Source organism: Lytechinus variegatus, chromosome 1 (genome assembly GCF_018143015.1).
Source record: "Lytechinus variegatus isolate NC3 chromosome 1, Lvar_3.0, whole genome shotgun sequence".
Taxonomy (NCBI): domain Eukaryota; kingdom Metazoa; phylum Echinodermata; class Echinoidea; order Temnopleuroida; family Toxopneustidae; genus Lytechinus; species Lytechinus variegatus.
In genome coordinates, this window is record NC_054740.1 from 19,890,830 (window position 1) to 19,902,066 (window position 11,237).

The 11,237-nt window shown below is 33.9% G+C and overlaps 1 protein-coding gene across 1 annotated transcript; it reads left to right on the plus strand.

Moving 5' to 3' along the window:
- Positions 1-377: 377 nt before the first annotated feature.
- Positions 378-6,782, plus strand: LOC121408511 (2-oxo-4-hydroxy-4-carboxy-5-ureidoimidazoline decarboxylase-like). The gene is made up of 2 exons (XM_041599997.1): positions 378-589; positions 4,650-6,782. Exons 1-2 carry the CDS (start codon positions 403-405, stop codon positions 5,006-5,008), a joined length of 546 nt encoding a protein of 181 aa, XP_041455931.1. The 5' UTR covers positions 378-402; the 3' UTR covers positions 5,009-6,782.
- Positions 6,783-11,237: the final 4,455 nt, after the last annotated feature.

An 11,237-nucleotide genomic window follows, 5' to 3' on the forward strand; every position in this document is an offset into this window, starting at 1 on the left:
TGTTTAAATCAATTTAAAAGTGCATGTCTTCAAAACAAAACACTTTTAAACACGGCTTTCCATTTATTGTAATGATTTGTTTTCACCCCCCCCCCCTTCTCTTAGACGTATTTGTAATTATGTTATGATCATATTGTTTGTTTACTTTACATGTATTAATATGATTTATTCTATACTTTAGGGGCCAATTTATACAAGCAGTTATGCTTTCTTTGACCCCTCCACGTGTAATTTATCTTTAATGTCAATGATTTGTATATACGTATACTTTTAATTTGGAAATATTTTTTAATGGAAATAAATTTGAATTTGAATTTAAAGTTGAAATCTACACTATTGATCAGTGAATATTCTTTGTTTTGTATTCCTTTCAAAATTATAGACCCTGATCATTCACAAGCAATGGCCGAAAGATTGAGCTTGGAAGCAGTGAACCAGCAGGGATACGAGGAATTCATTGAGAATTTCAGGAACATTGTTGAGCACGGGATGTTAATAGCCGGAGCAGTGTGGTCATATCGACCCTTTCGCAGCCTGGACCATCTTCACCAGTGCTTCTGTGATTTCATGGATTCATTGCCAGCGGCTGGTAAGGATAAAGATAACACTGTGTCCAATCTAAATGATGTCATCAGTCATATGTGTTCATGTGACTGGTCATTTTTCGGCATTTAGATTTACTAATGACCAGTCATGGTTTGATACGAGGATAGTGCAAGCTTGGACCGTCTGTTGTATCGCATACATACAACATGCGCACTGCAAACACGAGTGTAGTCTGCAGCATGGCCTGCAGTCTTGGTGTGCGAGTGCAATGGACAAATTCGTATATAGTCAGGTCCAGATTTAAAAAAATGTGCTCAGAAAAGGTGCTTTAGGCATTATGTGTTAATGCTGATTTATCAATTGTTTTAAGGTAATTCAGGGGTGCTAAACCCAAAAATGCTGTATGCCAAGCTTGATTCCGACGTTTTCATCCTCAAATCGGCAAAAAACAAAATGGCGGCATTTTTAAAGCAGTTTCCCATATCAAACGATTTTTTATGGGTGATTGTATTTAAAAAATTGGGATCTATGCGTTTATACTTTTGATACCCAGGGTTGCAAATATAATGTGTCCGATTGATTCGTTAGCCATCTATAATTCCAAGATGGCTGCCATTATTCACAGCTGCTGATTTGATAAAGAATATGGCAAAATGTTTGATAATTTGGGGGCAATGCTGGCATATTCACAATGGATATCTTTAACGTGTCTGCCATTTTTCCCTCGCCCGCATAGCAGAAGCAAGACATGGACGTCGCTTTTCCGACGGCGGCGGCGAAGTCAACATCAAATCTTAACCGAGGTTAAGTTTGTGAAATTTCATAACTTTTAGGGTTTAGATGTCTATTTCATGAAACTTAGGCATGTTAGGATTAAACAAAGTCTATTGACACAGGTTATAGTAACAAAACGTTGTCAAGGTTACCGGGAAATCCAACATAGCGTCCACAACGGCAATCGTGTACTATCAACTCCAAAAATAAAGTAAATCCTCAAAATCAAAATCATCAAAAAGCTTTCAAGGCAAATAATGAATCAGGACATGTTTACAAGATAATGAGTGTCTCAGAGAATTCAAGATTACCTTCCAAAATTGCGTCTATAATGGACGTTGTAACTTTGAAATGGTCCAAATTCATATAATATCCACCTGGTAGAAATAACTTTGAGGTCTACCGAGAATGAAATAAAACATATAAAAAGTCATGATACCAAAGGGAAAAGTTCCATTGGAAAAATTTCAAGGTTTATCAGTGGTGCAGTTTTGCCCCCCCCCCCTCCCCCCCCCAAAAAAAAAAATAATGATGGCTTAAAAATAGTTGCTATTTCTTAAAAATCTGGCTGCAAAGTTCATATACTATCTACCTACAATGTAAGAACATTTTTGTGCCTTCTCATGAGGGTCATATGATATACATGTAGGTGAAGAGATTACAGGGAACCACTGTTGTCCATTTTGTCCAAAAATTGAAGAACACTCCAAAAATTACATTCAAATTGGCTACCATTGTTACAAAAATGACTATACTTCATATCTCATCTAGTGCCAAATTTTGGTGTCTCTGTTTCTAAGACTCATGAAAATATGTTTTACAAGAATTAGTGACATAATTAGGTGGTGGTGCAACAATAAGTAAACATCCAAAAACAAGCTTTAAAGAATAAGGTACACTTTCACCTAAAACTTTCCATAATTCACTGATAAGTATTCCATGACACGTCATTTTTGTGTTTAGGACTGTCCTATGGTTTCATGATTAGGGGACAGCAGTCATTTTCACGCAATTTTAGAAGTCGCTTTGGACTTTTTACGACGAAAAGGAAACTGACCATCTATTTTATTTGTTCCGATTTATTATTTCAGCCTTCAAACCACAATACATGTAGTGAATATTTTGTTCACCTAATTATGACTATGTTTAGCTGATGGAAGTATTTTAAGATTCACTTTGAAAGCCAACTTTAAATAATAGGCGAAATGAACCGCTTTATACCATTGTAACTAATCCAAAAGTATTATTCAACCCTTGAAACCATAGTGTAGACACCAACATCATATTTCCCAAGTGGATTTTAAATAGATTATGTCAATTTTTGAGTATCAGTAGCCATTTTAGACTCCTTAATTGGAAGCCATCTTGGATTTTTAGACATACAGGACCATTGATTGCCCTTGTAACTTATCCTAATGTATTACTTGACCATTTACACAAAGGTTTAGACAACATAATCATACACACCAGGAGGATATTAAACAAACTAAGTCAGTTTTTAGTTAACAATAGCCATTTTAGACTCCAATTTTGGAAGCCTTTTTGGATTCTTGGACATGCTGGTCCTCTGACTGTCCTTGTAACTTGTCCTTATTTATTACTTGACCCTTTAAACCATGGGTTAAACACCAAAATCATATACCCCGGGCTGATACTAAACAAACTATGTCAGTTTTTCGGTGAGAACGGCCAATATAGACTCCATTTTTGGAAGCCATTATGGATTTTTGGACATAATGGAACCACTAACTGTCCTTGTAACTTGACCCTTTAAACCATGCGTTATACAAAAAAAATCATATTCTCCAGGCGGTTATTAAACAAACTGTGTCGGTTTGTAAATAACGACAGACATTTTATACTCCATTTTTGCAAACCATCCTGGATTTTTGGACATGGAGGAGCATAGACTGTCTTTTTTACTTGTCCCAACGTATTTCTTGACCCATTAAACCATGGTTTAGACACCAACATATGCCCAAGGCAGGTATTAAACAAATTATGTCGGGTTTGGGGGTTTTTAGATAACAACAGCTATTTTAGACTCCAATTTTGAAAGCCATCTTGGATTTTTGGACATAGTGGACTGTTGACTGTCCTTGTAACTTGTCCCGGTTTACTTCTTGACCCTTGAAATCACCAATGAATACAACCCAAATAAAAGACGCTAAAATACGTAACAGATGAATTATGAATTTTTAGGCCATGGCAGCCATTATTACGCAATCTTGGATTTTCAGGTACCCTAGAGTGCTTACGTTCACTCTTTCCTTTTTCGCCCTCCACCATTGAATACATGTATGCACCGAAAAAGGAGTCTAGGGTAGATAAAGTGCCGGTTATTTTAATTTTCAGTTAATGTCGGCCATCTTAGACGCCATCTTGTAAATAACCACTTTCCCGGATACGGATTTTGGTGGATTTTTAGTATGTTATTTTTTGAGATCAAATAGTACCAAAAACCGTTGACAAACACTTTTGTTACAAGTTTTGGGGGTCAGAATAGAGTAAAAATGGGTGTAGAATGGCGGTCATTTTGTTTTTGCCAATTTGAGGATTTTAACATCAAAATCAAGGTTGGCAAACAGCAAATTTGGACTCAGCGCCCTCAAATTATGTTAAAGCACTTCTCAATTCAGCATTAACACGATTTGCCTAAGGCAGTCTACTTTTCTCAAATTTGGACCTGACTAATAGATCCAATTGCACGATGAATGGATCTAAATTTGCACGGTTGTTGACGTCATTATAGAATGGGCTAAATGATCGATATCGATACACCAATCAAATGACAATGATCTATAGATCTAGGTGTCATATAATGTGGATTATTTGTATACCATTCGATCATCTGTGAATGAAAATTTGTAAACAAAATGACATTTTGTGGCCATGATATGATATGGTCTTGCTATATTCATTGGTTTAATTGCTTTTATTTCTGCATTCAATGCATTAGATATAAGTTAACGAGGTAATATGTACAAATGTATATAACATATTAATAATGAACATGTAGTTGTATAAGCATTGGATCAGTAATGTTTTTTAATGTAATACTTAATAGTCAGTGGTGTTATGTGGTCTATTTTTTGTTACCTATTTGGCCTGTAAGTATCAAAGCAACGCAGCAAATGCATAAAAACATATTGTTTTAATGAAATGATACGTGTGCATGGAGCTCTGCTTTCTCTTTATTCCCTTATTTTATCTTATTTTTTTTTCAATTTTTTGTATGTTGATGATTTAATAATACGAACATATAAAAAAAAACTCGGCAAATTCATTTTAACTGTGGAGCACACTTTGTTTCTTTGTTTTTCTCATAGGTAAGCAGTCAATATTACGATGTCTTCCTAGCCTTGCTGGAAAGCGTGCACGACGAGGCCAACTTTCATTAGAATCCGAGCAAGAACAAGCTAGTGCAGGTCTATCATCATTAACTGAAGAACAATTCAGCCAGATCAATAAGAACAATGCCATGTACCGTGAGAAGTTCTCCTTCCCATTTGTGATCTGCGCGAGGGAGAATAAGGTTGCTTCTATTCTTCAAGGATTGGACACTCGGATTCAAAACTCAGAGGAACTTGAGCTTCAGACAGGAGTTGAAGAAGTCAAAAAGATTGTCTATTACAGACTCCTTGATAAGATTCAGGATGTTTCATCAACAAATCACCCTAAGTTATAAGGCCTTCAAGACCACCACAATTAGTTTCATTATTCAGTGATGTAAAAGAAATGGCATATTGTCATCATGAATGGGTCCTGTGACATAAAGCTTGGTAATTGATCATAGAGCTGATGCCTACGATTGATTTTATTGATTATTGTGTATCATCAATTGAAAAAAATAATCCCCACTATCATACACTAAGTTTAATGCTGCTGGCACAGGTTGAGGAGTTAAGAAGAAAGGGTTGTCATCTCCCTCATTGCAAAATTTATGTTTTATAATAATAAGAAATATAATTTCTCTTTAAATAAGAAGACTTTGCAGTCACAGATAATCTATTTGAAGTAATCGACTGCAATATTTTTTTATTTTTTTGTGCATGTGAGTGTACTGAAGTGGTGGCGGTGGGATGGCGGGGTTCACTAGACGAATCTTAAAAGACACTGTCAGTAGGCCTATGGTCTAAATGTATGTCAGTAGGTCCAGGCTACCGCTGAAAATTTTTATATTTAGTGATGGCGGCATATCATAGGAGTGCTCACTCATATAGATTCAGATGCAGGATAGTTGAAGCAAGTTGACTATTTCATTGCAGATCAGGATAAACCACTTGTGATGTGGTCACATAATGATGTATTGTTGTTAGTATGCAATCTATCAACGAAGATATGGATATTCCAAAGGTATCTGTATTTCAGGGATTCTTAATGTATTTTCTCTTTAAACTTTAAATGATTTTTCTCAACGTAGAATAACAGTATTACTCGTTTTGATCATAGAAGACTTGCCTACTCTTAATCATTGTGCTGTTTTTAAGTTATAGTCCACAATTGATTGCAATTGTTTGTGCTAATTATCAGTTCTGTAATGTATCTATGATGCTATTCGTTTTGTTTTGATTCTTCTTTTAGATTTTATTTTCATTGTTGACTAAAGTAATTTGGTCACCATTTTGATATTCTCTCAATTAGCATGAACTGTGGAAAGCCATGAATGTAAATTTTTTAAAATCTTTTTATGTAATATACTACTATTTATAATAGTAGTATTTCTGTTATTGTAAATCCTGTAGGAACTTCGCAGGACAGTTTTTTTTTGTTGGCAAAATGCCAAGCTGGTATATAACCAATTACATGGGAAACATTTTGTCTAGGTTTACCACCTTGGCATTTTGCCAGCAAAATATAGCTGTCCTGTAATCACTAAATAGTAATTTAGTAGACCTAAATATATATTTTTTTCTCAACTCACATGGGCCTGTATTCTGAACTTGGGTTTAATTCAAACTCTGGTTTAAAGTTTTGGTTTAGCTGTGATTATGGATAGCCAGATCTATGACACAACAAGAGAAATAGTTGAATTTATCAGCTTATTTCACATTCCAATCATTCACAACTGTGAAATTAATAATAGTTTTCAAAAATATTTAAGCATGGGGGAATGAATGTTATTAACATAAAAAGGATGCAATGTAAATAAAATCTTAACATTTTGGCTTCTCATAATTTTAGCATGGAGTTGACCATGTCACCACGGTCTAAGTTAAACCTGAGTTCAGAATATGGGTCATTAAATTTCAGGTCTTTCCTATTATTTCTTTCCAAATTGAAATTACTCCAAACTGGTGGGTAATATATATCTCTGTGTGTGATTGTAAAAATGTTTTACAGTATTGAAATTAAATGCAAGTATTGAAGATTATCACTGGTTGTTCAAAACTGCATCATGTGACAGGGTGTTATTCTGTCTATTAGTGCAGGGACGGATCCAGGATTTATTTTGAAGGGGGCAGGGCACATTAGTCCAGTCAATATAGGGTTTGACCCACCACTAATTACAACACTGGATATTCCACTGCAATGCTTTCCAGGAAGGTCCCCTGAACAACATACTAAAAGTCCCCAAAAATCCAAGAAGTGGAAATTTATGTAATTTGCATACTATGCAAATTAGCCATAAAAAGTTAGAAAAATAAGGAAAATAGTACAAAAAATTACAAATTAAGGGTCCAAAACAATTTTGTTTGAGTGAAAATTCATGATGAATAATTTCAATCAATGTTTTTAATCAAAAGTGAAAAAAATCTACCTCATTTGCATAATATGCAAATTAGTATTCTTATATGGAAAAATGTCAAGATATTGTGATTTTTCTCTCAATGACTGCTTGAAAATCTCAATAATGTTGAAATTAACATGCTGCGATCACAACTGGGCGTTGTGGCGTGCGCCTGAAATCCAAGCTGTTGGGAAGTTACAAATTGATGCAGAGGTTCGAGCCCTGGGGTGGTATTCTGAAAACGTTCTTATCTTTGTTCTTATCTTTTATCTTATCTCACTGAGATAAGAAGACGCTAAAATCATTGCAAATCGGTATTCTGAAAGTTTTCTTAACGCGTTCTTATCTTTGTAAGGACTGCCCCCTTCTTATCTCCAACACGCCCATTTGTAAGATTTTACCAATCAAAATGCGCTTTATATTGGCAGTTTAACCAATAGAAGCGTTCCTTATGTGAAGAGAATATCACGGGCGCTGCGCGTTCACCGTTTCTGGCGCATTGCGCGAAATAGGCATTTTATACGCAATGACTGATTTTATCATTTCGAGACGTCCACGTGCAAAAAAAAGTAAGAAAAGTAAATAAAGCAGGTACGAATAAAGAACAAAATATGAAGAAAGAAAGTAGGTATGAAAGAAAGAAGACAGAAAAGGGTCAGAATGAAGCAGAAAAAAAAGATGAAAGGGACAAAGCAGAAAATTATGAAAAAATAAAGAGTAAACGAAAGAAAGCAAGCAAAAAGAATTCAAAAATAAAAAAGAAAGAAAATAGAATGAATAAAAGAAGGAAAAGGAAGAAAAAAATAGAACAATTATCCATGATAAAGTGAAGGAACAAAAATGAAGAAAAAAAAGAAATTAACTAAAAGGAATACACACAAAAATAGAAAAAGGTCAAACTAATATGATAAAATAAATTAACAAGGAACCGAAAAAGAAAAAAAGTCTAAAAAAAACGAATGAAAGAAAGTTAGAAAGAAATAAAAAGAAAGAGGAAAAAGGGAATAAAAATGTAAAAAGTGAAGGAAGAGAGAAAAAAAGAAAATTAAAGAAAGAAATAAAGATGAGAGAAAAAAATGAAAGGAAATTCGAAGCAAATATGAAGACTACAAAAAGATAAAGAAAGAAAGGTAAATTCATAGAAAAAAGAAATAAGGAAAGAAAGAAAAAAAAGAAAGAAAGAAGGAAAGAAAGAAAGAAAGAAAGAAAGAAAAAGAAAACGAAAGGGAAAATAAAAAGTTGGGAAAAAAAACCGGAAAAAATATCAATGGAAAGAATAAAGAAAAAGTACTTGTGAGCACTATGAATACAGAATTTAAAAAAGTAACAAACTGGATTAAAGCCAACAAATTGTCACTGAATCTGCAAAAAACTAATTATATGATTTTTAGTCATTTATTGAAACATCTACCGCATCAAATACTTTTAGATAATACTGAAATCAAAGAAGTGCAAACGACAAAATTTTTAGGTTTTACTATTGATAACAAGCTTAAGTGGAATGCTCATATCAACAATACTTGCAAAACTGTGTCAAGAAATATTGGAGTCATCAATAAGCTTAAATACGTTCTTCCAGCACAGGCGCTATCCATGTTGTATTGTGCATTAATTCTACCATATCTTAATTATGGAATTCTGGCATGGGGTAATGCCTCTCAAACGAGACTAAATAAAGTCTTGCTACTTCAGAAAAAAGTACTGAGAATAATATGCAATATGTCCTTTAGAGCTCATACGGATGAATTGTTTCGTCAGAAACGTATCCTTAAAATCAATGACCTGTACCGCTTGCAACTATTCCAATTCATGTATCAGCTAGATAGAAATAGTGTACCTAATGTCCTACAAAAGAAATTTATGAGAAACAATACTTTACATTCATATAATACGAGACAATCAAATGACTATCACTTACCTAAAAGTAAAACAGTATTTTCTAGCAAAAGTGTATTTTTTACAGGACCAAAACTCTGGAATTCTCTGGACAGAGAAATGAAAGAGGCAGCTAATCTTATACGATTTAAATTACTCATCAAAAAATTTCTCCTGAATTCTTATTGATTCAGTCAAATATTTGTGAACTTCATACTTATCCACGGTAGTATTGATTATTTTAAAGTCAATATTTAATTCTGTATATAGTGTAAATACATTTGTGTTACAGTGTTTATATCTATATAATTTTATAGATTTTTGCTGATTATTTTATTTGTGTTTTGATAGGGGGTCTACATTTTACAAGCTCTGCTTTTTAGTAGGCCCCTCCACTTTTTTTTCATTTCATTGCTATGTTTCAATCCTGCATATGTTATGCTTTTTTTTCATTGTAAACATGATTACGAAATGTACATCGATGATTGTGGAATATGAACATATCAATAAATAAATAAATAGAAGAAAGACAGAGAGAAGAAAGAAAGTAAAGAAAAAGAGTAAATAAAGAACGAACGAAAAAAGAATGAGCAAACTAAAGAAAAAAAAAGAAAGTAAAAAAAGACACATAAGTGTCAGAAAGCAGAAATAAAAAAATAAGAAAAATTAAGAATTATTAAAGGGAAGGAAGAAAAAGGGGGAAAATGAAATGAATGATTAAAAAAGGAAAAGCATGTATAAAAACGAAAGAATGGAAGAAAAATAAAGATTACAAACAAGTGAAGGAAGAAAGAAAGAAAAAAGAAAAAGAAAGAAAAGGAAGAGAAAAGGGGGGAAAACAGAAAAAAGACTCAGTAAAGAAAAAAAAAGAAAGGGATAAAACGAAAAGGGAAAATAAAAAAGGAAGAAAGATGAAGTATTAATGAAACAAAGCAAAAGAAAAAAAGAAATTAAAAGATTCAAACAGAACAAAGGTAAAGATATAAATGAAGAATGAAAGAAAAGAAGAAAGACAGAAAGATAGAAAGGAAGAAAGACAAACAGATAGAAAGGAAGAAAGACAGACAGATTGTAAATGATAGAAAGGAATAAAAATGGAAAAGAAAGGAGGGATAGAAAAAAGAGACGGGTAAAATAAAGGGTGAATGAAATAAATGGTGGGAGGAATACTTGTGGGTACTTGTTACTAGTAGAGGCCATCGATTTTGAGCAAGAAAAAACGCGGACATCGTGAGATGAGATAACCCTCTAGCTTTCTTAAATATTATCTTAAATATCGTGAAAGATAAGAAAGAAAAAAGATAAGAACGTTTTCAGAATACCACTTATCTGCATTCTCTTCTTATCTTTTAGCGCGCTTTGGTATTATATGCGCGAGTTGTAAATTTACGCGCTCAGCATTGGGTGGAGAGCAAGATAAGAATCAACGAACGTAGAGGGCAGCAGCACACAAGCGTGTTGCTCTCACTGATTTCTATAGAGATCAGTGGTTGCTCTAAGGAAGGTCAACTCGATACGCCCATGCAACTGAGCTGCGTGCATATTTTATTGTTCATGACAACGAAATCAAATGCCGATCAAATACAACAACAAATTAGTAGTGATCAAGAAACGAATATGAAAGAATATGACTACAACGATATCAAAGATAACATTAAAAAATATGTTGAGGGATATACATAAATATGAAAACATACTTTGATATTTAAAACTTTACAAATGCAAGTTTCAGGAAACTAAAATCATTACCAAATCGGTGATTTTTGTTTTTATCAGCGATTTCACCAGATGGCTGAATTAGGTGATTTGCGCCAAGACGATTTTGTGACCACTTGCAAAGCATTTCGGGATTGAATATGTCCCCCTTATTTTCTCTGGGCTCTTCGCTGAACCCATCATCATTCTATGCTTAAGCTACATTATGCTCCGTCGTCTGCTTAGATTTCAACCCCCTAGTCTAGCACTGGTACTTGTTCTGCTAGGCGTCGATCAGCACTTATCTGCAGTCCATATAGGCCGTGACTCATTTATTTATTCATTTATTTGAGCAAGCAGCAATGCCAATGGGTATTGAAAAAATAATTCACGTATCTATCAGTAGTATGTTATCATTTCTTTTCACCATTGTCCCCAAAACATATAAATTTAGAAAAATACATTCCAATCAGTAATAAGTGAAGTCCACATCTAAACTAGATCTTGATCATGTTGATCGATAGACCAAAAGCTTCAGTCTCTGTATTTTGGTTGCTCTGCTGAACTGCGCTGGCTCACTCACCGATGGAGATTACAGTAAAATGTCAGAAATTGT

Bases quoted from the DNA above. Each gene is read 5' to 3' on its own strand.
- LOC121408511 (XM_041599997.1), top strand. From the start codon at position 403: ATGGCCGAAAGATTGAGCTTGGAAGCAGTGAACCAGCAGGGATACGAG. The intron at 590-4,649 runs GTAAGGATAAAG...TTTTTCTCATAG, and splicing joins GGATTCATTGCCAGCGGCTG to GTAAGCAGTCAATATTACGA.